General features: G+C 41.6%; 1 protein-coding gene across 11 annotated transcripts in view; it reads left to right on the top strand.

Moving 5' to 3' along the window:
* UTRN (utrophin) overlaps positions 1-27581 on the top strand; it is a 580332-nt gene that overhangs the window by 459450 nt on the left and 93301 nt on the right. For all 11 annotated transcript variants that reach the window (XM_025204844.1, XM_025204843.1, XM_025204842.1 and 8 more), the window contains 3 exons: positions 13056-13117; positions 14397-14471; positions 25834-26035. In XM_025204844.1, the coding sequence (XP_025060629.1) occupies positions 13056-13117; positions 14397-14471; positions 25834-26035 (339 nt within the window). The remainder of the gene's footprint in view (positions 1-13055; positions 13118-14396; positions 14472-25833; positions 26036-27581) is intronic.

Here is a 27581-nt window from a genome sequence, read left to right as displayed (position 1 = left end):
GGCAAAGATTAATGGTATTGGCTTTTTTATCAATAAATGCTTACTTGCCTGTCCTTTTCCCGTTGTGTTTGAAAGGCAGAGTTTGTAGCTTTATAAGGAGACTAGCTGTTTGCAAAAAGGATAGTTGCAATTTGTAATATACATTTCAGAGTTATGGTAAATAAACCCTGTAAAAGTTATTGGGGAGGAATTCTTTCTAAAATGCAATGGCATGAGTGGAGGAAGGAAATACACATTGTCAAAAATTTGCCCTGCTTAAGTTAGGCAGCAGTGAAATTAGAGCTACCATTTTTATAGTGGTGGGGATTCAGGGAAGATCAATGCTTAAGGAAACAAGTTTGACCACAGCTCTCCCTACTCCTGTATACTTTCCTCTAATTAATGGAGCATTTTGAGGATGAAAAGTACTAGTACCTGAAGAGCCTCTGGCAGGAGAGGCAGAGTTATTTAAATGGAGGGGAAGGATGCAGTGTGTACTTATTCATTCCCTGCTTGAATCTAGACAGGAGGGAGAAAATTCAGTTGTCGTTTTTCTCACTGGATTCCCTCCCTGCCAAATTGATCTTGTGAAACATCACTACCTACATCAATCCCAAAAAGATTATCGTCCATATCATCTTGCCTATTTTGTGAGCCCCGCCTTCTTGTTCGACATGAAGGAGGTGTGTAAGGTCACACTGACATTACAGCTGCGGCAGTGAACTTTTTGGAATCTCTTCTCTCTCCAGAATTAACTGTCAAGGGGTTTGTTACTGATAGATGCAAGACCGTGAATGTCAAAGCCAGTATCCTTCATTGTTGTCCATCCATTGGTGCAGTTGTAAAGCAGCACTGTTTGAACTAATCGATCTTGGAAATTGAAAGGTTAAGGGCTATAGATCAATGTTAATGTACAGGCACATTCTGCATCCAGTATATTTTTTAATATTTTTTCTGTACCAGTGAATGGTACAGATTAAACAAACAAGATATATATTTAAAACTCTGGTTTAATATGTATTGTTTGTTTTATAGAAATACCAGGGCTAAGAGAAGCTAGTTACATTATGTCAATGTAAGTAGGTTAACTTTTCTGTAGGAACTGGAAATGAGCAGAAAAGGTTTTCCTGTCACAGATTACAGTATTTCAGATCTTCTAGTCTCCTGTATTCTAAGAACTTTGTCATTTATATGCAAACCCAGAAAGCCAAGGAAATTTCTAAGGAATCTCTGATTGTGGTAAGGATGCATTAATCTGGGTGTCCTGCAACTCTGGAGGCATGATGAGTGTGGTGAATGTGGACGGTTGCGGTTAAGAGAACATGCACTAGCATTCTATAAGTGTTTTGATAGTATTATAAAACAGGAACTATAACGTGCAGGTGAAAGAGGGTGCTATACAGCTGCAAGTGGGCAGTATGGGCAGTATGATAAGGTGGTCACTCAGTCCACAAAATATATCCAGATGCATCAATATACATAGGTTATCACAGCTAATGCTCTATGCCTTCCTTGATTTGTTTCTCTCTTGTGAGAGCTGTATTATTTCTTCTTTATCATTTACTGTCTTCTTTTTTATTATTATAAAGATTGGTCTTAATATTCAAGGTCAAAGCAATTTCACTATACAAACAATTGTCCACTGAACCACTCAGACAGTTTTGTCCAGCTGTTTTTCTGTTGTCTTTGTGATGCATGCCACAGAAGTATTGCCTTGCTATTTATGTCCTAAAAGACTAGCAGAACGATGTTATGCATGACCAACAGTTTTATTTATTTTTGAAAAGCAAGCTGAAGCATGCCAGGCTCCTCAGTTAGTTGAGCAGACTTTCCTTGGCAGTGTCTTTATTTTCTTGTTGCGTACTGTCTCCAGATTTCAGAGTTGACAGCAGCAGGTACAAGAAATGTAGAGTAACAGCAGTACTGATTCTTAATGTTGCCTTTCTACAGGTTGTCAGACTGGATAATATTATTGTGATTTAAAAGTCTTTACAAACTTTGTTTCTTAATTTCAGACCTGGTTTAGAGAAGGGAAGGAAACCAGTGCTGTTATCAAAAATATATTTAATGTAACAGATTAAATGTGCTCCATTAGTTTAATTCAAGACAGTAATCAGAAAGGCTTAATGACTGTCCTTTACCAAGTGTGTGGAAGCTGTGCAAATTATCTCGGCACTTAATTTTTCTAGTGATTTTCCTAAATTGTACCAAAATCTGCAGTTTAAATAAAATGCAGCCTGGAGGTAATCTGCAGAGGAGACGAAGTTGCACCGTGTTTCATCTTCCCTTATATTTCAAGAAAAGTTAAGTTTAAAATTCCTTTTCTAAGGAGATATCTTAAGGCACATTGCTCTGATGTTTCCTAGTAATTGGGAAGGATTTAATAAACTGAATATGCATTTGTGTGGGATGAAGTAGAAAAACAAACTGATGAAGGAGGAGAATATGAGTATGATTTAGTGTCTGATGCCTTCTTGTCTAAATTATGACACTCAGGAAAATTAAGCTGGATTAACATTTAAAGTGCATTAGTTATACTGCATTAAACTACTGTGTGGTCAAATTTACTCAGAAGTAGAGTGGTTTTAATTCAATTTAGTTCAGTTTACTTTGGAAGTAAAGTAAATTTAAATCAAATTAAGACCACTTGATTTCTGAATCATTCAATTTATTTTTATTTCACTTCTTCAGGAAATACAGCTACATTGAATTAAGGCCACTTTCGTTGTAAGCAAGTGTGCCCATACAATGGTTTAATGCAGTTTAACTAATCCACTTGAAATTTACACCTTTAGTTAATTCAGATTAATTTATCTGAGTGCCTATTTAAACAATATGTAAGGTATTCAGAAAATGACATGCAGATGGTCTTATCTTTTGAAATGGGATGCTATAGTAGTACATACATTAGCATGATGTTTTTAAAAATGCATGCTCACAAGTTGTGTACCAAATGTAAAAATATCACTATTAAAAAAATGAAGGATATGAGATCAGAAAGTAAAAGGGAATACTCTGGTTTGCCATAGATCTTTAAGGAGAGTGACACAATGATTAAAACATCCATCTTTTTTTAGATAAGTAGCATTTGTTCCGTCTCCTGCGTGATGCCAGTGGTAACAGACATTTACGTGCAGAGACAGCAATGACTCAAAAGAAAAATGGGGTTGTAGCCTGCTAGTAAAATATGTCTCCTTCAGAGTATGGTTGCTTCCTTTACCTGTTTACTGACTTCTATGTGGAGGTCTTGACTCATTCTGGAGTTCTGTAAAGTACCTGATATATTTAAGAGCTGTTTCTTACTGGCTACTATGTAAACTCCTTTGACCAAAGGGTAACCAGGGGATGGAGTACTTTGAAAGGAAGTGAAAGTTCTTTGTTAGCAAGAAGATTCACACTACTTTCAAGCCCAGATTTATGGAGTACTTTGTGTTTCTATGCTCTGTACAATCAACTGAAACTACATATGCAGTTTAGGCTGTCACTCTGTTTCCTCCACTTGTAATATTTTATTATGTAAAGCAAAAGCATTACTGCTGCCAGTTGGCATTTGATCTGTATAAGAATTTTTTCTTAGACCTTTGCTTTTCTGTCTGCATAATATTAAGTGGTAATAGTTTCAGAATTCTGCCACTTTAGGGGCTTCCAAAATTAATTAGAGTTATTTTTTATATTAGAATTCAGTCAGTGATGTTTGAAATCAGACACTTGATTAAACAGTCACTTGACAAAACTGTCTAGATGTAGTTGAAAAAAGTTGAATCTTTTTGTCTCCTGGACACAAGATTGTCCAAGAGACTTGGACTAATGAGCAGTATAGGAAAGGATGGAATGCTGGCCAAAGACCATTTCCTAATTCACTACTCCTTGTAATGGATGTTGTCATCAGTTTGAACAAAATGTTGCAAGAGACAAAAATTGATTTCTTCAAACAAGCATTACACAAAAAATTTTATAGGTTGTGCTGCAAAGATATGTGGGTTATAATGGATAATCTCTACAATTTTATTTATAACCATTTGAAGTGCACAAACAAGACATGACTGGCCTCTAAGAGAATGCAAAAAATAAAGCCTAATAAGAAACTCTACAGTCCTATAAAAAAAATTAAACAAATTTGGGAATTTGTATCCATTAACTTTTTTGTAAAAACTTATGTTGAGGGGTATCTACTTTTTGAAGGAAAAAAATAATGGTAAAAGGAATTTTAGGAGGAAATAATTACCCTTGTACTTCTCAGTGTTGTTAACCACCACTCCTCATGCTTCAGCTTTCTGCCTTTTCAAAATTTATTAGGTATTTATATTGTCTAGAAGAACTATAAAGGAAATGAGAGGGGAATAAAGTGAATTCAGTTCAATGTAGGGTATCTTTATAAGATGATCGTGAAAGTGATTTAATACCAAAATTTAGAGTCAGACTAGTTATGTTTATGTGCTCTTAAAAAGGACACATAATCATCCAAAACATAACAGTTCCATTTTATCACTTTCTATATCACATTTAATATTACAAGGTAAGGAATAGATACCTTTGCTTCATTATTTTTCAAAGCTTCTTTCAGAAAAACAAATCTCTCTCTTCTGAACCTAGTTATACATCAGTGTGGGAGAAAAATCCATTAGCCCTGGACATTATTTCTCCTACTGCTGGCTCCATCCATAATCCCATCCTCCGTAAGTGTAGAAAGAAAAAATAATATTCAAATTTCTGCCAGAGACCACACAGATATTTATTTAGTTACCAATCATTTCACTAATCTTAATTTTCTGTTTAGGAAGTGTTGGTAGTGCTTTTCATCAGAGTAGCTGAACAGATATTAGTCTGTCAATGACTGAAATGCAGCCACCCTTATAGTTCACAATATCAGCTGCCTTACAGCCAAAACTAGTTTCAGAAAGGAACTGAAAAGATATTGTATTCAGCTGAAGCTACATGGAAAGCTTAGGCAGGCAGGTTGCAATAGATTCAGCCTTTATGTAAGCACATAAGAAGTGCCATACTGGGTCAGACCAGCAGTTCATCTAGTCTAGTACGCAGTGGCAAAGAGTGCACACTTTAGCAAGAGAGCTTTGAAGTGGATATATTTAGAGCAGTGGTACTTAACCTTTTTGGCCAGGAGGCCAAATGGGATGTCCATGACTAGAATCTGGCTGATAGTCCTGATCTGGCATGAGGTAGTCACAGCAGGGCCCCATCTGGCTACACCGAGGATGGCAGGGGGCAGCCTGGCTCCAACCTGGCCCTGTGGGGGGGACGAGGATGTGGCCCAGCCCCATGCAGAGAAAAGGGGGTGTGGACCAGCCCCACAGGGGACAGAGGGGAGGGAGTGTGGCTCAGCCCCGTGGGAGAGAGGGGATGTGTCCCACACCTACAAGGGAAAGGGGCTTGGACTTTGCCCATGGGGAGAAGGGGCATAGCCCATTTCTGCAGGGTGGGGAGGAAGCATGACTCAGCCCCAGCCTGGCCCTTTGGGAGAAGGAGACTTGATCTGACCCTGCAGGGGAGGAAGGAGTCTTGAGCTGGCTCCACAGCGGAAAGGGGGCATGGCCAAGCCTCATCCAGCCCAGGAGGACAGAGGTGTAGCCCAGTCTTATCCAGCCACAGGAATGTGGGGAGGCCTGATTTGGCCCCAACCTGTGCAGGACATGGGGGTTGGAAATTTGGTAGTGGGAGAGGGTGGCCATATTTATTGCCACCACTCCCGTACCATCAAATTTCCTGATCTGTGGAAATCCTCAAGGACTGGATACCTATGGCTCTGAGGGCTGCATTTGGCCTGCAGGCCAGAGGTTGAGCACCCCTGATCTAGAGTTATCTATTCCCTATTCAACACCCTCCCTAGCATCCACCATTATTGGTTTAGAGATGCCAAAGGGAACATCTCCAACTGTTCTGTTCAATAGGTATTGATTGATCTGTCAACCATGAATTTATCCAGTTCCTTTTTGGAATCTGGTGGCTATGCTGTCTGCCTCCAACACCTCCTGTGGCAGTGAATTCCACAAGTTAACTATGTGCTGCATAAACAAATATTTTCTCTTGTTAGGTTTACATCTGTCACCTATTAAGTTTGGTGGGTGTCCCCTAGTTCTAGTATTCTGGGCTGACTGGCTCAAGAGGGCACATGCGGGGGTGCTCCCATGCACACCCCACCATACCAGCAAATCCTCCCCCACAAATCCTACAACCACATCCTCCCCCTCCCCTCCATCACACAACCCACAAACACAGCACCCACTCATACCCTCCCCCACACTTCCCACAAATCCCACACTCCTCCCCACATGCACCCTCCTCCCACACACAGACCCACAGGACTCTGTTACTGACACAAAATACAATATAATATTCAAACAGGAAAAATGTTTATGACAAACATTTGACCAAGCATATCAGTATCTGAGAATAAATAGATTTATGTATTCTGTATAGTGTAAAACAAACAAAGGAATAAAATTGATAAGGTTATAACAAACAGGTTATTCTCTACAATTTTATTTATAACCATTTGAAGTGCACAAACAAGACATGATTGGTCTTGTATTAATGAACTGAATTAATGAACGGCATACTTCAAAAAATCACGCGTGTCTTGGATTTAGAATAAATTGCATGTAATTGCTTCTGCTCATAGTGATTTCAACATCATAGACATCTCACACACTTGGTAGAAGGATGATAATCAAGGGAATACTGTCCTAACATGCTACAAACTATATAGGAATGACAGAGTAGGATGTACAGGTGGAGAAGTGGCATGGTATGTTCAGGATAGTACAGACAGTAACAGTATAAAAATCTTACCTGAAAAGAAAACTATCATAGAATCCCTGTGGGTTTCCATGCTTGAGTGAAAAGAACTAGGATTGGACTACCAACCCCCTGATCAGGAAGGTAAAGGTATTTATGAAATGCTCAGGGAGATTAGAGAAGCTGCTAAAATGGAACAAACAATAATAATGGGAGACTTCAGCTATCCCAGGGGCAGGCAATTATTTTGGATGGAGGCACACTTAATGAGTTTTGATGAGCTGTCTAGAGCAGCAAGTGTAGCCTCACCTCTTGACAGCTGCCCTACACCTTGGTTGCTGTCTTGGGACCAGAAATCCTGCCCCTAACTCCTGATCTTTGCCACTGAAAGTCCCTCCCCTTGGCCCAGAAGTACTCGTTTTGGGAAGGGGGTTTGCCATCTTGGAACCAGAAAAACACCAAATTACATACTAAAAGTGGCTGGATGGGTATGGGGTGTTTGTGGGGATGTGTGGGTGGGTATGGGGTATGTGGAAGGGAGGGTGCCTGAAGAGGGGGTGTGAGTGCCTGTGGTGGGGTGTGTGCAAAAAGCAGTGAGAAGGGCTCCCCCCCAGAGTCCTGTGTACTCATTTCACTTTTTAGCGGTACAGTTTCAGGTTACAAGAGTGTTGGTTGTAGCCATGTTGGTCTAAACACATAGGCATACAAGGTTCTCCAGGTTAAGTTGTTGTGAGTAGCTTTGGTAGTATGTTACATTAAGACTTCAACTGGTTTTTGGGATCTGTGGCATTGATTTTACAAAAATATCTTAAAATGTCACAAATGATGTGCAGGTGATATTTCTTTTTCTAGGGCTAAGATTCACTGCTGTGAATCCCATTGAAAATATAGAACTTTTCCCTTTGTAAATCTCTTGTTTCTAGTTCTGCAGAGAAAATATCATACTTTAAGCCACTGGGACAGGACTAACTGATATCTGCTCTGTATCCTTGATCCTTGCAATTTGGGAAAAAAACAGTGCAATATTTGGGGCAATGAAGGAAATATTCTACAAGTGTTTTGTGCTTCTTTGCTAAGGGTGATTGTTCAAATCTGTTCAGAACCTTGGAGAGATCCATTAGCAAGTAGATGAGATGGTTAAAGGCAAGTGATAAACTCTTCATATAAACGTCACAAAACACTACCCAGATATTTTTTTCAGTCAGCTCCAGAACATGTAGAAATTTTCCAAATTCCAAATTTTTGAGAAGCAGCATTACTATATTTTCTCTGTTTTCACATCAAGCTCTGATTCTCTCAAGGAAGGCATTCAGACTCTGTTTTAAGATAAAAATTATAATGTAGGTTTCTCCATCACACAATTTGCTAGCATCACCAAATTGTCTAAGTTTTGTGTATGGTGTCTGTGTGGAGAAAACTGTGACTGTTTGCTAGTTATCATCTGGTCTCAACAGAATTTTTATAGTTAAGGAAATAAATAGTTCAAGGAGAATGTAAATTCAATTTTACTGTGGTTCATTCTGGTTTTCGTGGTTGTCAGGAGCTTATTTCCTGCATATTTCCCTTCTTTATTTACCAGAAAAGCAGTGGTCCTTACTGCAGCCATAATGAATGTACTGTGTATATCAGGACAGGACAGAGATTTATGGCTTGAATACACAGAAAAGGAGTCATCAGGGTGCAGGAAGAAAGGTATTCCTTTACCTGCATTTCCATGTTATTTGTGCAGGAGACTATTCAGTGTTACTTTCTAAGCACACTTTTCATTGGCTAATCTAAACTGCCTCAGGTTGTACAAGACCACATCAGACACTAGTGTGCATTTCCCTCCTCACCTCCTACCCCCAGCTATATGGCCTTTGGAAAAAAAAATGCAGAGAAGAGCCAGCCAGAGAGTTTAGCTAGAAGGAGCAGCTGGAGAAACAGCCGAAATATAGACCTTTAGCCACTGAGAGAACTCTTTTATCATTTTGATCAGGGTTTTCTCTGCCCTGTGCTCCCTGGCCCTTACCCTCTTCTTCCATCTTCATCTCATCTTCATGCCACACGTGCCCATTTTACCCTTTTCCTCCCTGTCCTTTTCCTATCGTAAGCAAGCCTGACACCTCAACCTTCCAGAAAAAATTCTGTGGAACTAGAATGAGGTTTTCTCACTCCACTTGTGTTCTTCCATCACTCAGTGTTTTGCTTGTGCTGTAAATATTCTCAGGCAAAGGACCAGCTGTTCTGTGTTAGTATAGCATCTAGCATAAAAGCAGCCCTCATTCTTGGTTGGCCTTAAGGGTCCATGGCAATAAACATGATCATTAATAATGAACCATTGTCATTCTGTGGAAGTGCAGTCAACTGAGAATGTGTTTTTTCAAATCTGTTGACAAAAAACTCAGTTATGAGCAAAAAACAACTGCATATGGGAAAAAATAACCACCCTCTTCCACTCAAAGCTTTGTCAGTCAAAGTTACACAAGATATTTTTGGCCTTGAGTTTTGAAATGTTTGAATATTGTAACGCTACACAGAAAAGATGGATCTCATGTCATAAAGCTGCTTTATAAAGCAAATCAACAGGAAGCAGTTTATCTTTCTTGCCTGCTATTTTGGACCCATAGAATGATTCCTTTGACTGACATTCTTATTTGTTGCATGTTAAGCTTACCTGCACATGCATTTATTCTTTCTGTGAAATTCAATTTGTGTGCACATAAAAGGGCTCAAAATATTATGAAAGTATTATTATCAGACACAATTTTTTAGTGGGAAATAGCAATGTTGAAGTTGGTGCTTTTCTTTTTCCTTCCTCATTAATAGTAATGAGACTCAAGCAAATAGGAACAAATGGAGCAGAAGTTGGAAGTGCTCTTTTGGTGGGTAGAAGGTAATATGGGGTTCAGCCAGGACCATCTCTGCTGACCTAACCACATCAGACCCAGAACTGAGAAGGGGAGAGCCTCCCCACCTCCACTCTAAAGGTATTAGGACACTAGTGTGCATTTCCATCTCCCACCTCCTACCCCAGATTATGTGGTCTTAGGAAAAAACTGCAGAGAAGAGCCAGCCAGAGAGTCTAGCTAAAAGGAACAGCTGCAAAAACAGCCAAAATACAGACCTTTGTCCATTGAGAGACCTCTCTACAATTTTGACCAGGGTTTTCTCTGCTGTGTGCTCCCCTGCCCTTATTCTCTCCCTCCATCTTCATCTCATTTTCATGCCACACTTGCCCATTTTGCCCATTTTTTCCCTGTCTTGCTTTGCTACCCTTCCATCACTTACTATTTCGTTTTTCCCATCACGAGCAAGCCTCCTACCTCAGCCTCCCACAAAAACTCAGTTATGAGCAAAAAATAACTATATGGGAGAAATAACCACCCTCTTCCATTCATAAAGCGTTGTCAGTCAAAGCTGTATTAAATTTTCTTGGCTTTTAGTTTTGAAATGTTTGAATACACTCTAAAGAAATGCAGTTCTACATGTCAGAAATTTCCCAAGGAAGTTATTCTTGCTGAAATTTATAATCCAAATTTCAGACCTACAAAGGCAATGTACAGACATTCACTTTTTTCTGGGCAAGTCACTGTCTTCGTGGTAGAAACCATAATTGTAGAGATATTCAGGATATTTCTCCCAGAGCAAAAATGGCAGCTCCAGAAGAAAAATAACCTGGGAACAACTAGGGTTAAATCACTCCCAGGAGATCGTTTGTCGCTTACTGGACTGTTATGCTCCCCCCCGACCAGGGAGCAGAACACAACACCCTTCATAAACCTGTACTGTGCTTCAGGGCAACACAAACTGACCCTGGGCAGTCTAGGTCAGCCTGTCAGGGATGCCCCGTACACTGCTGCCATCTGTCTCCAGACTGAAGGAGCCAGTAGAGCAGGCTGAAATGTAGGCATAGAGGCCTCCTGGCTGCACATTGTCAGCACTGCACGCTTTCTGTTCTTCAGGGACCAAGTATTCAAATATCTGTTTAGGCATCTCCAGGTTAGTTTTTCTACCAGGAAAACAAACCCAGGAAAATTCTCCCAGATAATTTTCACATGTGTACACAGCCAAAGTACATCATGGGAACTGTATTATGTAACTTTTAAAAATGGGATGAATGGACTGTAAGGTACATAGAAAATTGGCTGGATCATCAGGCTCAAAAAATAGAAATCCATGGCTTGATGTCTAGTTGGCAGCTGGTATTAAGTGGAGTGTCCCAGGGCTTGGTCCTAGGGCCAGTTTTATTCAATATCTTTGTCAATGACCTGGAAGATGGGATGGAGTGCACCTTCAGGAAGTGGTGGGGTGGAGAGTAGTAGATACACTGGAGGGTAGAGCTAGGATTCAGAGTGACCTACACAAATTGGAGAATTGGACTGAAAGAAATCTCATGAAGTTATATAAGGACAAGTACAAAGTCTTGCACTTAGGACAGAATGATCCCATGCACCCATGCAAGCTGGGGACTAACTGGCTAAGCAAGAACTCTGCAGAAAAGGACCTGGGTGTTACAGTGGACAATAAGATGAATGTAAGCCAATGGTGTGTCCCTGTTGCGAAGAAGGCTAACAGTGTACTAGGCTACATTAGTAGGAGAGTTGCCAGCAGATCAAGGGAAGTGATTATTTCCCTCTATCTGGCACCGGTGAGACCACATCTGAAGTGCTATGTCCAGTTTTGGAGCCCCATCTAGAGTACTGTGTTGAGGCTTGGCCCCCCACTACAGAAAGGATGTGGACAAATTGGAGAGAGTCCAGCGAAGGGCAATGAAAATAGTTAGGGGACTTGGGCATATGACTTATGAGGAGATGTTGAGGGAGCTGGGCTTCTTTAGTCTGGAGAGGAGAAGATTGACAGGGGGTTAATTTTAGCCTCCAACTGTCTAAAGGGTGGTTCCAAAGGGGATGGAGTTTGACTGTGCTCAGTGGTGGCAGATAACAGAATAAGGAACAATGGTCTTAGAAATGGATGTAGCTTGCTTGTAAATTTAGGTTAGATACTAGGACAGACTTTCTCCCTAGGAGGGTAGTAAAGCACTGAACAGGTTACCCAGGGAGGTTGTGGAATCTCCATCTATAGAAGCTTTGAAGACCCAGCTAAACAAAGCTCTGGCTGGGATGATTTAATTGGGATGGCCCTAGTTTGAGCAGGGCATTGGACCAGGTGACCTCCTGACGTTTCTTTTAGCCCTAATTTTCTATGGTCCTATGAAAATAAAAAATAACTTGTGTCATTAAAGTACAACAAGCAAAGCACCTTAAAAATAGATTGTTCAGAAATAAAATACACACTATTCTTAATAGTTGTTTTGTACATCCTGTAGTGACCATTTTACTTATTCTTATTTGCATTTGTGGACTTTCAAATTCAAATAAAAACAAAGATTAAAGAAAGAACATGTTTTTTGTGCTTCAGTATGTATTTGGTAATCTGGGATCATTTCATGTTCAATATGACTCTGCCAATTCTTAGTAGAGATGTGAAATTTTCAGTTTTAATCTCTAGTATAATTATTTTTAACTAATCTAATTCAAATTATACAAAGTTTTGTGTGTCAAGAATATATCATCATTTCAACAGGCTTAAAGCTCATAGTTAATATAGAGAAATAGAACCACCACATGACTAATACGAGAGAAAAAAAATGAGATTTTAGTGGGCATCAGGTAAGCTGCGTTTTAACCACATGGCTGCATACATGAAATCTTGATGGATTAAACCAGAGATGTTAAATGGTGGATTAAATAGCTGTACTTATTATATCATCTTCTGTTGAGAGCATAAATGCACAGAGTCATTTATCCTATGATAGTCGATACTTACAGGTTTAAGAGGCTGAAAGGTGATTTAGCACTTCATTAAATATGTTACAGAAAAGTCATAAAATCAGAGAAAAGTCATGTCACATCCTGATATTTACTAATTTTAAATGCATAGTTAGAGCTAAAATAAAAATCCTTCAAATTTTACAAATTTGTTGCCCTTAGCAGGGAAATTTTGCAACTTTACCATATCTGCCTTTCACTTAGCTTCAGAATCTGAGTGCAGCCAATATGGTAAGAGAAAACTGACAAAAGCAGGAGTTAAAAGGGCTCAGAAACAAGAAGCTAAATAAAGGAAGGGAGGTCATGTTGGTTATCTTGTGATCAGAAACATCAAGGAATTGTTGTTTATTTTGTGTTCAGAAACATCAAGGAATTGGATGATTCAGACTTTGTATGTTGATATGAGCTAGCAGGGTTTTTTATCACTCCTGCATATAGTCATGTTTGTATATGTGTGTGCATTGGAATGATTTCTTTCTTATCTGAAGCTCTGCTTGTCTCTCTCTCTTATAGTCACCAGACGCAGACAACTTGTTGGGATCATCCTAAAATGACTGAACTCTTCCAGTCCCTAGGTGAGTGCTCTTCTTGACATGAATGATTTTATGGAGTTTGTCTTAATAGGATGAATAAAATGCCCAATTTCTATTGAATGGAAGTGCCTGAGTTTGTCAGGTACTTGTTTATCTAATCCAGGGATGGCCAGCCTGCAACATGTGTGCCATAAGCACCCTCTGTGTGTGGCATGTAGTGGATCAAGGGAGGGGACAGGCAACACAGTGGCAGATGGTGCAAAAAGCAGAATAGCAGATTGATTGTGGAGAACAGTACAGAGCAGAAGGCAGAGCAGCAAATGAGGTAGCAGAAGGGGATAGGAGTGGCACTTAGGAGACTGCAGGGTATTGCACTGATTTGTGATGTGTTAATCAAAAAGGTCGGCCCCCACTGATCTAAGCATTTTTTCCTATGTGGTTGAATACTTAGTGCCAAGAAACATGTTGTCTTTGTCTGTCTATGTTGTTTTTCAACAAATAGGTTTAATTGAATAGAATTAATTTTACCCTTTTATGTAGTATGTTATTTTATTTCAGTTCTGTTGTAATCAGGGACACAAAACCCTGTGTTTTCATTGTCTCAGAGCCTGATAACTAGTAACGAAAGCCTGTTTCATGTATTAGGAAAGCACTGAATTGACAGTATACCTGTATAAGCATCTGCATTCGATGCAAAATGTCCCCTCAGGCATGCAAGGATAAAATACTATTAAAAAAGAAAAGATACTATTATACTTAACAGTTTGTAAAATTGAAAATTACCTGATTCTCCCTCTACCAGTTTATATACTGATGTTCCCATCTTTGAGGTGTTAACAAGTGATTGACATTATGGAAATAATATCAGATAACATGACATTATGGAAATGTTGGCTTTAGAAGACTCAGGTTAAACTTCAGCACTGCATTACTATGATCTTGGTTGCATCCATCACCCATCCTTCATCTGTACTTTCTTTGATTATACTGTGAGATAGCTCTAGTCCTCATGCTTCTCTGGAAAACACCGTAGTGCATGTATGTCAGTGTAATGATGCCTGCATTTCTGGTGTGCCTGTCCCACTGACATTAAAAGGAGTCTTTCAGTTGACTACCAGATAATTTAAACCAGGTCCTAACTTCATGCCTTGGGCTTCAATGTTATATTTTCTCTTCTTCTGCTAACCCTTATTTTTAATGTGAATTTAAGACCAAGCTTTTGTTTGAATACTATATGTCAAAATAGTCTTACAGACTGGCTTCATTTTCCTTGCTATTGATCCTTCTTTAGAACCAGCTAACATTTTTCTGTGTATTTTAGCTGACTTGAACAACGTACGCTTTTCTGCCTACCGTACAGCTATCAAAATCCGAAGACTGCAAAAGGCATTATGCTGTAAGTTTATCCTTCAGAACTAATTAATCGCTCTGTATACTACTTGCAGAAAGGAGGGTGGGCCCAGTACTAGAGCCACTACTGGTAAACAAGAGGTCAGAAGTCTCCTTGACAGTTTGTCATTCACACCGTAAAATGACAGCATTGATTGTCTGTAGAATATGTAACTGCTGTGAATTAAATATGGGTAATGAAAGGAAAGGAAGGAAAGTTTGGTCAAATGAGATAAGTTGACTTGGCATCTCCCTTGATTTATATATTTGAAAGCAACATGAAAATAAATACTTGACTTTTGCAACGATATCCTGGCCCCAGGATAAATTGATACTGTGCAGTAGCAAATGAGCCTTTCTGTGATCCTGAACCAGAATACACCAAGTCCAAAAGGGTGTTCATCTATATTGAGAGAAAATAAACCTCCCTGTTGCAGTGTTCTCCACTTAGAGATTTAGCCTTTATACTAAAACATTGCCCTGTATGGGAAAGGACTGTTTCCATGTTAGCTTTGGGCACAGCTGAGTGTAAGTTGTCCAAAGTTTGGGTAGGGGTGAAGATATTCAGGTCTGTGCGCTTGGCTTAGGTGAGAGGTCTGCAACATTTTGGAGCTGGGGAGGGGGAGGGAGGGGAGAGGACTTTAATAGAACTTAGTTCTGAGCACAGGCTGCTTCCAACCAAGCCCATACTTCCATCATCACACTGGGTGCATTCACTCTTCTGCCCTGCAGTGCTGTCACCACTGCTGCTCTCTGCTGCCCAGCTGATGCCTGGGCAAAGCTCCCAACTGCAGAAGTCCCTTGCTGCTGAAGTACCTCAGAAGCCCCTTGACTCTGTGGGCTGGATAAAATGGTACTTTGGGCCATAGGTTGCTGACCTCCATCTTTGGCCATTCTCTAACCTCCTTACTTGGGTTTGCTGTCAATTTTTCTCAGAAATAAAAGGTTCTTTTACTACTGCTAATGTTACTGCTACCAAAGATAATAGTTTGTTTTTATTCTGTGGCTTTTCTTCTGCAATATCAAAAGGAAAAAAAAAAGCACATCTAGGGATTTTGGTTGGTTGGGTTTTTGGCTTGTCCTCCTGGTTCAGAAGGCTACATTAGTTTCTTGACCCCCCCGCCAAACTTTATAGGTTTAAAGTTCTCATCTGAGTGGCTCACTAACAAACACAGGGCCCTGCTTTCTTTTGTGATTGATCTGTCCACTCTATGCTCCTTCTTTATTCTTGTCAGTAATCAGAATAAAAGAACATAATTCTCTTAGTAATTCTCAGTAATAATAGATGGAACTGAGTCAACATGGCACTTGGTGACCAGTGGCATCCCTCATTGTTCAGTACTCGCACTGGTGCTTTTTAATATATTCATTAATGACTTGGATTTGGGTGTTAAAAACAGATTGGCAAAGTTTGCAGATGACACCAAATTATGGGGGACTGTGGTCATGCTGGAGAATAGGCTGGGGATACAGGCTGACCTGGGCAGGCTCATAAGGTGGGCGAATCAAAACCTGATGATAATTCAACACCAAGAAATGTTAGGTGCTACACCTGGGGAGAAACAACCTGCAACATGCTTACAACCTCAACAGTGCTACACTTACCAGCACCACAACCGGAAGAGACCTGGGGGTCTTGGTAGACCATAGAATTAACATGAGCCATGAATGCGATGCCAGCAAAGCAAATAAAACACTGGCATGCATCTATTAATGCATCTCAAACAAGACTAAGGATGTACTCATCTTATAAATCCCACTTGGCAGAGTTTTAAATGTATAATCATAGAAAATTAGGGTTGGAAGGGACCTCAGGAAGCCATCTAGTCCAACCCCTGCTCAAAGCAGGATCAGTCCCAGTTATATTATCCCAGCCAAGTTTTTCTAGCTTTGGGGTCTTAAAAACCTCCAGGGATGGAGATGCCACAACCTCACAACATGATCTCTGCAAAAAAAGAAACATACACAGCAGCAGTAAGATAGTTAAAACAGTTTGAAAACATTAGTTTTCCACTGGTTGAAGGCATGCACTTAAAATGGATTAGTTCAGCCATACTCTGGGCTTTCCTCAGTGATGTTAAGCTCCCACAGAGCGGCATCTGGGAGCATTGCTTCTGTTATCCTCTGCTTGCTTAGGAAACTTCATCCCCATCTTGTTAGACAATGGTTTTATCCTGATTGTCAGTTCTGGCTGCACCTCAGCAATGCTGAATGTTTGAATGTGATGCTTGTAGCACTATAAAAATGCCATCTACTATGGAAGGCTGCAATATATCTCTTCAGCAACACAGGTTACCATGGGCCTCTCAAGCATCCCCTCGTGTAGCATTTTAAATTAAGGCCAGGATCTTGACCTTGAAAAACCTCCATAACCTGGTCTTAGGATAGCCAAAGGATTGTCTAAAACTCCTGGATGAAAGCCATGGTTAACTATTATGCTCCTCTGGCACAATGGATGGTTCTGAGACTGGAATGAATCCTGATGGTTTCTAGGGATCACCACAGCCTTAACTTTTTTTGAAGTGAAAGGATTGCTTATTTAACCTTGCCTTCTCAGGCACAAATACATAGCAACACACTGTATATATTAAAAAATAAAAACTCAAACCAAGCCAAAACAAGCCATTTTTCTGTACCTAATTCTCCTAGTGGGAAGAACATGAAGGGACAAATTACACACAACTGGTTTCCTTGCTTAGTGAATTGCTAGAAAGCACTTTGATGTTACAGTGATGAGCAGAATGTAAGAAATTGTGCAGAATAGAATGAAACTTAATTCAGATTACTTTTAACAAGCAATAAGAAAGAACAGTGTTTCCTTCCAAATCCTGAAAAGTGGAGAGATGCAATAACAGCAGTATTTAGCCCTTTTTCAACTGCAGACCTCGGAGTGCTTTGCCAATCATTAAAGTATTATCATCAAGTATTATGATGGGGAAACAAGCCATGAGAAGTGAAGCGACTTGTCTGAGGTCACCTATCAGACCAGACCAGAATGAGAACTCTTGTATTACAGTTCATTCTGCTGTTTAGTAGTCGATACAGTGTCTCATGAGTGAAGACTGAAAATCCCCCTTGTTTCTGCCTGACATCTGAAGAGATTTGTTAACTTAATTGTACATGCATATTAGATAATGAGTTCATTTAAGGTATTAAGAACCCATGAAGGGAACAGATAGCTTAGAAAGATGGTGCTTGTTAAAGCCATAAAACAAAGCATCCTAAAAAAGTTCAGTTTCCAAACCCCGTTTTTTGTCTCTTTCACTGAAACTCCTTACTCATTGGTGTGATTTTATAGAGGCCTGAAAAAAAATATAATAAATGCTGTTCTTTCTGTCATTGCCTGCTTACAAATGCTCATCTCCTAGCCAAAGGTACAGGATGTAGTTTAATTCCCTGTGGCTATAGCAGTTGGTATTTCTTTTGTACTCATGGGATCACTGCTCAGATAAACAAAGCACAGCATCTGTAAGCACCCGTTATGAAAGTGGGGTTCAAAAAAGACACACAGAACTGTGCTTTTGGTTTGTCTCTTGTGTAGGCAGGGGTGAGAAATGAGTCTGCTGTGCTTCTGACTCACCACTTGAGCCAGCCTGTCATTTGAAAATAAAAAATCACTTCTCATAATTTAAATGTGGACTGTTTATTCTAAAGGTGTCTGAATGTAGAATGTTTCAGAAAGGCTTATGTCTGGCTTATGCACGAATGCAAAGAAAGTGTCAAATAGAATCACTAGAAATAGAGGTCATCACAGACTGGTCAATGTGACAAATTGCGGTCAGAGCATGTATGACTGAGAAGAAGGCCTTTTTGGGAAGAAATACAAGGACAAAACTGAAGTGAGAACCTTAGTCCCACTTGTTCTTCATAGACTTTGACTTTGAAATGTGAATAGGTAATGTGGCAGTAGTAATGTATAATCAGATTAATTAATATGTAAGTTCAGCACTCTCTTGGAATTCAAATTGTAGGTTTCTGTTTTTAGTCTGCGCTATCCATGCAGAAGGAGAGAGGGGGGAGTAAGAGCAGAGAGCTTCCTAAATTCTGTGTGCAGTCCTGCCGCAGATTCACTATGTGATTTTGGTCAAGAAACTTAACTTCTGTGTACCACAATTTACCAAACCATGAAATGCATATAGTAATTCTTTCAGGGGTGTACTTGGTACTTGGCAGAAAAGGACAATTTTCTTGCCATTTTCCAGTTGGTCTAATAAAAGGTATAATTTTGGAACCAAGAGTTCTAGTTTTTTGTATGTCTTATAGTAGTAATTCTTAGTACTTGTATACCTTCCCAAAAAGGTGGCATTTAATTGCCGGTAGAGTAGTAATTGACACACAGTGAAGACAGGGACCAACCTACTGGTAGCTAAGAATTGGTGCAGTAGTGTGTGCCTGGTGGGGTACATTCTGCATACCATGATTGAGAGATCTCCAATAGCATAAAACATTTTTCCCCTAACTTATTGGCAGTAAGTTTAATATGAGCCAGCAGTGTGCCCCTGTTGCAAAGAAGGGTAGCATCATGCAGGGCTGCATTGGTAGGTGTGTTGCCAGCATATCAAGGGAAGTGATTATTCCCCTCTATTTGGCACTGGTGAGTCTGCATTTGGAGTACTGTCCGCTACAGAAATGATGTGGACAAATTGGGGAATCCAGTGAAAAGCAACAAAAATGGTTAGAGGGTTGGAGAACAGGACTTATGAGAAGAGGCTGAGGGACCTGGTCTTATTTAGTCTGGAGAAGAAAAGACATAGGGGGGATTTAATATCCGCCTTCAACTACCTGAAGTGGGGCTCAAAAATGGATGGAACTAGACTGTTCTCAGCGGTGGCAGATGACAGAAAAAGGAGCAATGGTGTCAAGTTGCATCAAGGGAAGTTTAGGTTAGATATTAGGAAAATCTTCCTTAGAAGGTAGTAAAGCATTGGAACAGGTTGCCCAGAGAGTTTGTGGACTCTCCGTGCTTAGAGGTTTTGAAGACCTGGCTAGACAAAGCCTTGGCTGGAAGATCTAGTTTGTAATGGTCCTGGCCTTGAGCAGGGGATTGGACTACGTTGCCTCCTGAGGTCCCCTCTAACCCTAATTTTCTGTGATTCTGCTCTGGAAAGGGAGGTTTCTTTCTTTTTTTTAAGAGCAAACAGGTAGAATAATACTTCTTTGTATTCTGCTCTTTGGGAGGTAGATTTTGATAGATTTATTTTTATAGTAAATAGAACAGTTTGTTTCCTACAAGAGTTGCACAGGTACTTGCTTTTTTTGTTTTCTATTATGTGGGGTGCATGAGGTGGGGAAGGAAGCATTTTTTTACTCTGTTTTGTGGCTGGGCAGGAGGAAAGGAGCCTGCAGATCCATTCTGTTAGATATAGGGGCCTACCTAAATCATGGGGGGTGCCCCCCGATTTCATGGTCTGAGAGCGGTGTTGGTCACCATTTTCATGGTGGAGTGCAGCACCCTCTCCCACGTCTCTGATTGGCTGAGGGGCCTTGGAAGTTCCACCCCTCCCTGAAGATTGACAGATATCCATCTGTTAATCTCTGAGGAGAGTGGGGACTTCCAGGGCCCTTCAGCCAGTCAGAGGTATGTCCCCCCCCCCCCCCCCCGAGAGATTGCAAATGGCCATCTGTCAATCTCCAGAGAGGGACGGGACTTCTGGGGCCCTCTTCATAGGAAAGGCCCACCATGCTCTGCCGCAAAAATTTTCCTCCCCTTCCCCCTCCCCCTCCCCTATGCTTCAGGATACCAGAGCTTCCCACCTCTGTTTTCAGCTCCTTTCCCCCACTCCTCCCTATCCAGTTGCCGTTCATTTTATAGCTTTTTCACAGGAACCAGGCTTTTTCACGGGGGACTTACTTAATTTGCGATTTCCACAAAAATTGCAATTTTTGGTAGGTCCTTAGTTATATACTAAGAGTACTTAGTTATATCTTTAGAGTACTATGAAAAGGCCTCACTTTGGTATTGGGACTCACTGTGCTAGGATATAAATATGTATTGATTCTGGATTGTGCAATTTTCTTATTCTTGTAAGATGCACTTGAACTCAAATCAGGGAAATGTTGTTACTGATAACAAGAAATAAAGTATACCAGAGGGGGAAAAGAGAATCCTTTTTCAACCAGCATTCGGTCATGGGGCCTCTGCAGGTGATTTTGAATTAAACCACGTTCGTAAGAACTCTAACTCTAACAAAGGGTGGCGAACACTGGAGCTGACCGCGCTGCCAGAATGTGTGTCAACATCCTCTAGCCTGGCTTTCCTGTGGGCTGTTGTCATTTACAAGGTCACAACTTCACAGGAGTGCTTTACTACAAAACCACAACAACTTTGAATTTGCCATTAGCGGCAGCATGCTGTCACTCGCTCCTGAGCCAGATGAGCACATAAGCTTGAAGCATGCAGAATGGCTCTGCTTATGTTTATGGCTTTTTTTCAGGAAAGCGTCCATAGTGTAGAAAGGAAAGATGTGTGAGCCTCATTCAGTTAATTGGACAGTTAATGAGTCAGTCTTTACGCGTGTTCCTGTCATTTGGCAAGACTCAAACTGGGGCAGTGAAAATTCACTAAAACATATGCTGTATTATGGCCATAAGCCAGCATGAGCACTTGAATATGGTTAAACCTTTCCCTATCTGGATACAGGCTGTTACTTAAAAGCCTTTGGGAACAGGATTGGCGAGAGATTGGCAGTGCCTTTCTATCTCCTGCTCCCTATCAATGACATATTGTAGGGATTTGATAGAATGCTTTCTGGCTGTGGTGTGTGAGAGAGGGCAGAGTTAAACGTTCTTATAAGCCCTTTTAGACGCTTCCTTCCCCTCCGCCCCCCCCCCCATAATTCCTAATGTGAGGCTAGGATTTCCTCAACATAATATTTATTATACAAGAATAATTTACAAAATCAATTATACCGTGTCTGACAATAGAAACAACTTCCTGATGACCTAATATACCTCAGTATAATCAGCCAGATGACCAGTGCAGAATATTGGGAAGCTAGAAATTCCTTTTTTGCCACACCCCGCAAGCTATCAATACAGCTCAATGGCATGAACTTTGATTCCATGTATACTTCATTAACTTAGTCTACATACATTTTTAAGTGCATTAAATGTGCTGTCCTTTAAGTCTGTTCTATTCTTTGTTATATCAGGTATCAGGTCAAAAGTGGGACTCTTTCAGCATCCTAAATACTGTTGATTAATTTGCATGAGCATAGCACTTCAAGTCTTGGAGACTGAAAAATAGTTGCTGTATCTGCTTGCACTGAAATTTTCAATGTAAAGCCCTTTGTGTTAGGAAAGTCCAACTGCAAGTATCTCTACTTTAAGCCAAAAAAATGTTTGTTTTAATACTGAGGAGGTTTCATTTACCAGCACATCAAGTGCAATACTGTAGTGTTTTAAAGAGCACCTGTTATGAGAATTTTGAGTTCTGACCCATACTTTCACACCCAATGGGTATGAAAGAATGACATGATCTTAAACAGTCTTGGACTTCATGGGTGCATCCAGATGAGCATGCACGTGCATCTTGAAGCATCTCAAACCCCTTTGAGACATGGCAAGACATGTGTGCGGGAACAAGAAAAGTTCCCTGTGCTGCATATTTACAGCGCGGGGGCAAAATTAAACTCCTAGATATCCAGGGGTAAAAAAAAAATGCACCGTGGAACGGCGGGGCAAGGCACAGGTCAAGACCATGCCTGGAGACAATCCAGGAGTTGGTCCTCCAGGAGAGATGCTCTGGTTTCTGGCCAGAGCATCTCTGTTGTGTTCCTGCTGCCCCCGGTGCTATCAAGGGTAAGTTAGGGATGTGGAGTGGGTGGTTTATGAGTATGGCTGGGCGTGGATGGGTGCAAGGAGTGGCAGGAGGATGTTGGGAGGCTGTGGGGAGTGGTGGGGGATGTCAGGAGGTGTTGGGAGTGGAGGGGGTTGTTGGGAGCTATGGAAAGTGGAGGGGGATGTTGGAGGGGGGTGGGAGCAAGGGGAGAGGATGACCCATATGGGGATGGGTTTGTGGAGGGTCTTGAGCAGCGGCTGCCACATGCCTGCCCCCCTGCCCGGCTCCTGCAGCAGTGGTGGCAGCAGGCAGCGTGGCTGTGGCTCTGCTGCAGGCACAGCCGGTGGCGATGCTGTGCTGTATGGCTAGTGCATGGTGTTGGATGGGCCGCGGCAGGTCCATTCAACATGTATGGATCCCAGGTCACACAGCGGTGTGTTGCTGCTGCCACAGCCCAGCTTGCCCGCTGCTGCCAGCACCGCGGCCACTGAGGGGTGGGGGCAGGCTTGTGACAGCCCCAGAGCTGTCCCTAGGGGTGTGTGGGGCCCAAGGCATATCAGCCTGTGTGGGGCCAGGGGTTGGTGAGTGAGGGGGTGGTGAGCAGCCAGAGCGTGGAGCCAGTGAAGTGGCCAGCCACAGCAGAGCTGGTGGTGCATGGTGGCCACAGCAGAGCTGTGGGGCCCCCCAAAGCAGGGGCAGTGGCTCACTAGCCCAGCTTTGCACTGGAGTGGGATGCACAGCTCCAGGAGGTGTGGCTTCTGTGCAAACACACGCTAGCTGTGCGGCCCGGGCCAGATTGAGCTGGTGGGGTGCATTTTCCAGGTGTGCCTGAGCCTCATGGAAAATGCACACCACTGGCCCGACCCAAGGCAATCTGGCCCAGGCTTTGCATCTAGTGTGCATTTGCACAGGAGCCATGCCTCCTGGAGCCACAGGACCTGCTCCAGTACAAAACTGGGCTAGCGAGCCACATTGGAGTCGGTGCGATATGAGGTGCCCGCAAGTGGCTCCAGCCCCTGGGTGACACTGGTGAGAGGTGCCAGTCCCTGACAAGCAGCACAGGCAGCCCCAGCTCTGAGCTGCTCAGGGACATGCTGCGAGGGGCTGGCAGCAGCAGGCTCTGAGCACCCCACTCCCACTGTTGCTGCAGGGGGTATATTGTGGGCCCTGCGTGGGGGGGCTGTGGCCCTGTAGGGTGCCTGGGACCCTGTGGGATGGGGGAGGAGGGCCTGTGGCCCTGCAGGTTGGTTAGGACCCTGTTGGGGAGGGGCTGTGGTTCTGCAGGGCGGGGCAGTCCATGTGCTGTGTGGGGGGACTGCACCCTGTGGGAGCCAGGGGACCAACCCCTCCTGAGCAGCCCCCAACAAGGTCTCCCCACATCCACAATTCCCCCACAATTGCCCCACACCTACCCATACACCAACCTGTATCCCCCTCCACACCCCTTCCCACCCCACTCCTGCAAACCCCCCATCCCCCCATCACACAGCCATCATGTGAGAAGAAAACCAAAAGCACACATCAAACCATATAGATATTTAGAATTTATTTTATTATGTATTTATTTTATTATGATGATAGAGACACTGGTAGGCTTCTAAATTGCTTTAACTTTGTAAATATATCAATAAAGCCTTGCCCAACTGATCTCTCTCTCTCTCTCTCTCTCTCTCTCTCTCTCTCTCTCTCTCTCTCTCTCTCTCTCTCTCTCTCTCTCTCTCTCTCTCTCTCTCTCTCTCTCTCTCTCTCTCTCTCTCTCTCTCTCTCTCTCTCTCTCTCTCTCTCTCTCTCTCTCTCTCTCTCTCTCTCTCTCTCTCTCTCAGTGTGATATGTATAGTGGTCTTTTGTTTTAATTGTGGAAGAACATGGATTTTGGGGTGTTTTAAAAAATGGATTGGGGATGCTGCTGCAGCAGTCCAGCTGGCACAAGCGGCTAGTGTCCCCAGATACCAATTGGTTGGGCCCACAGGTGCTGGCCCCAGGCTCTAGCTCCCCCTGTCTGCAGATCCGGGAGGAGCCAGGCAGGGTTATTTTTCCCCAACTGTCACAGTTCGCCCCACACCAAAGTGCATGTCTGGACATGTGCACTGAGGCAAAAAGCCTTGACTCAAATTTGCGCCGCTTCTATTTGAGCTGCTGCAAGCGCATGTGCCTGCATGTGTGGACACACCCCATATATGTGTGGTTAAATAGCATTTTCTCACATCAGTTCTGCCTTTTCAAACCATAGTTTGGAGATTCTTTTTATTCCTTTTGTTCTGATTTTTGGATTCTCAGTTGCTTCCATGAGATTTATGCATATTTTACTTATTCCAGCTATTGTAAGATGTTACGGTCATACTACAAGGCCCAGTGGTTCCTTGCAGTTATACAAATGGCAAAGTGTTTTACTTTTTTAGCATCCTGCCATATATGCGCACATGCTGTGTTTTCCAAGCCGAAGAGGTGTGGCAGGTTTTTCATAAATACTTCTCTAAGCGCCCAATCTCTAAGGACATTGTTAAGTCAGAATACACCATGTGTCAATATGGGGAAAGAGCAAGGACTGTGAAAGAAGTATTTTATTGTCTTATTCTTATTTGTATATTGGTATATGGATAAGTAAATTGGACAAGATGGAGTTGAGAATGTTCTATTATTGTTTAAGGATACCTTCTAATATCAGCTCATTGAAACTCAGCTCAGTTGCTCTAATAGAGTAGAGAGGTATCTAAACACCCAGTAGCAGTACAGTTTTTGCCACTGCCATTTTTGTTTTCTGTCTGTCTCATTTTCTAGCCCCTGCTAAACCTATCTCATGGTATACAAAGAGTTCTGCCCTTCTGGGGTCTTCATTTTATATTGCTGGTGTGCAGCAATTTATTATTCATCCTAGAACTGTCAAGCCTTATTTCCATTGAGAAATTGCATTTATAATGTTAATGCACTACTGACTCTACACAGAAAGGAACAACCGCGGATGATAGTATTTTAGATTCATACTGTAGGTTACTATGGAAAACGATGCCAGGAAACTATTACTGCTACTTGCTAAAATTCTAACTCATCTAATCAAAAATGTCATTGAGGATTATACCAGCACTTGGTTCATACTGTCCTTCCTTATACCAAGTTATTCTTCATCTCAATTGCTGTTAGAAAAAGTTAAATAATACCTTTCTTTTTATTTCTCGTCACCTAGCTTGCATTGTTATCCAACAGGAATAAACTAGTTCTTCATAACTATAGCCTTGTTCTATCAATACCTAAGAATTTGCACTGCTTTGCACTGACTAGAGTTGTTTATCATTTAGTAATCCAGACCAGATTCTGCTTTCTGAGGGACTCGGAGAACTCCCATTGTAATATCTCAGCATATTAATTGTTTATTTTATCCAACCCCCTCCCCCCACCCCAAACAAATAAGAAACAAAAATAGCGGTGAACTGCAGCTAACAGAGAGGTGTTTTACCACAATGCTACTAAGGAAAGTCATTTCTTTCAGCTAACATCCTCCCTGCAGTGATTGAGCTGAGAACTCAAGGTGCAGCTGTGGAATATTGAGATATCATTAGTAATGCCATTTTTATTTATAATTGTCTGTCATTAGTGGACCTGTTGGAATTGAACACAACAAATGAAGTTTTCAAAGAGCACAAGCTGAACCAAAACGACCAGCTCGTTGGCGTCCAGGATGTGATCAGTTGCCTCACTACAGTTTACAGTGGACTTGAAGAGAAGCACAAGGAACTGGTGAACGTTCCCCTCTGTGTAGATATGTCTCTCAACTGGCTGCTTAATGTATATGACAGGTATGTAATATGTTCTTATTGCCTTGTATGTCTTGATACTTTTAGGGTGCCATTAACAAAACCTACACCTTGGGCATGTCTACACAAGATGCTACTGTGCAGTGGTTACTGTGCATTTATTTAGTACTTGTTTACTAAATGAATGCACGGTCACCAGAGTTGCTGCGCAGTAGCACTGGCGAATGCCTTTTAAGTGATGCTACTGTGCAGTAGCCTAATAATACTATACAGTAGTGTGCTAGCACTGTTTGTTGGTGCTGTGACATGCTACTGCACAGTATCATTCAGCTAATGTGCAGTTAGCATCTCGTGTAGATGTGCCCCTTATGTACAGTGAATTTAATGGTGCTACATATGGTCTCTTGAAAATACGAAACCATAGGATTCTAGATTAGTCTTATTTGTTCCTGATTTTCATCTTGAAAGAAGTGATAGTGGTAAGGGAGGATGCTTTCATAGCAGAGCTTTAAGCAATACATTAGTGAAAAATGTGCATTCACATCTATTGATAAAAATCCCCATTTGATTCAGAAGAGGCAATATAGTTGCTTGAAATGACTCATTTTTTTCTCTCATCTAGTCAAACATACATGTCAATATGCAGTCATAAATATCAGTCTAGAATTTTAATTTCTTGCCAGGCAATGTGGAAAGACTGGAGGAGGCATGCATTTTTGTGGACAAGTGGTACTATGCTGGGTGAAAAACCAGGTGGGCAGCCAGGATGTGAGCCATCTTCCCCTGTATAATATCTCTTACAAACTTAGATGTAACAGATAGCTGGGAGTTTTAAATCAGTCACACGGTAGCTAAACAGTCCTGTCATTTTTATTACTAGCTGTAACCAGGGATATCCAGTTTCTCTTGGTTACATATAGGTCATAGCCCTGATTGAGCATTTTTTTGCTTAGGCTCACACTAGATTACTGTGGTTGTATAACACTGAAAAACTGGATTCCAGGTGTTTCTGAGGAAACTCACCAAGTCTGAGCAGACTGCTGGCAGTGTATCTAGCTCATTCCTTCTCTGAGTTGGGACCTACTGTCCAGCTGCCTTAGATTTCCAAAACCGGAGCCAAACCAATGTATTCAATTCCACCTGGTAGCTTAAGCATATTCTTGAGAGGACTTGGTTTCACAGTTGAATTCATGAGGGGCATGTGAGCATTATATCAGGAACTCGGTGGCTTTGTAAAATAATTCCACCAAGAGAAACTGATGGATTTGTGCAAGAGCTCTCCTTCCAGAATCCTCACTACTTAAGAGGAGTTTAGGGTTTTTTTGGTTAGACTTCCCTCTCCTCATACTCAGCCTTTGGCTTTGCCTTCCTTAGCTGTGCAGTGCACTACCAAAAGCTTGTTTGGGACAGGAAGTCCATATATTCTCTGTAGGTTTGTTTATTGAATCTTCCAAAGTCTTGAGTTTTTAAAAGTCAGTTTTAACAACTTGTTTCTTTTCTTCTTCTTGGCTGCTGAGGAGTTTCTGCTGCTGCAGTTCCTCTCTGTATGGACACCTGGGGAAAGATCCTGTTTCCTTCTGCCTAAGCC

Source organism: Alligator sinensis, unplaced genomic scaffold, assembly GCF_000455745.1.
Source record: "Alligator sinensis unplaced genomic scaffold, ASM45574v1 scaffold153_1, whole genome shotgun sequence".
Classification (NCBI taxonomy): domain Eukaryota; kingdom Metazoa; phylum Chordata; order Crocodylia; family Alligatoridae; genus Alligator; species Alligator sinensis.
The sequence above is the reverse complement of the archived record's forward strand: the minus strand, read 5'-3'. Positions and strand labels throughout refer to the sequence as shown.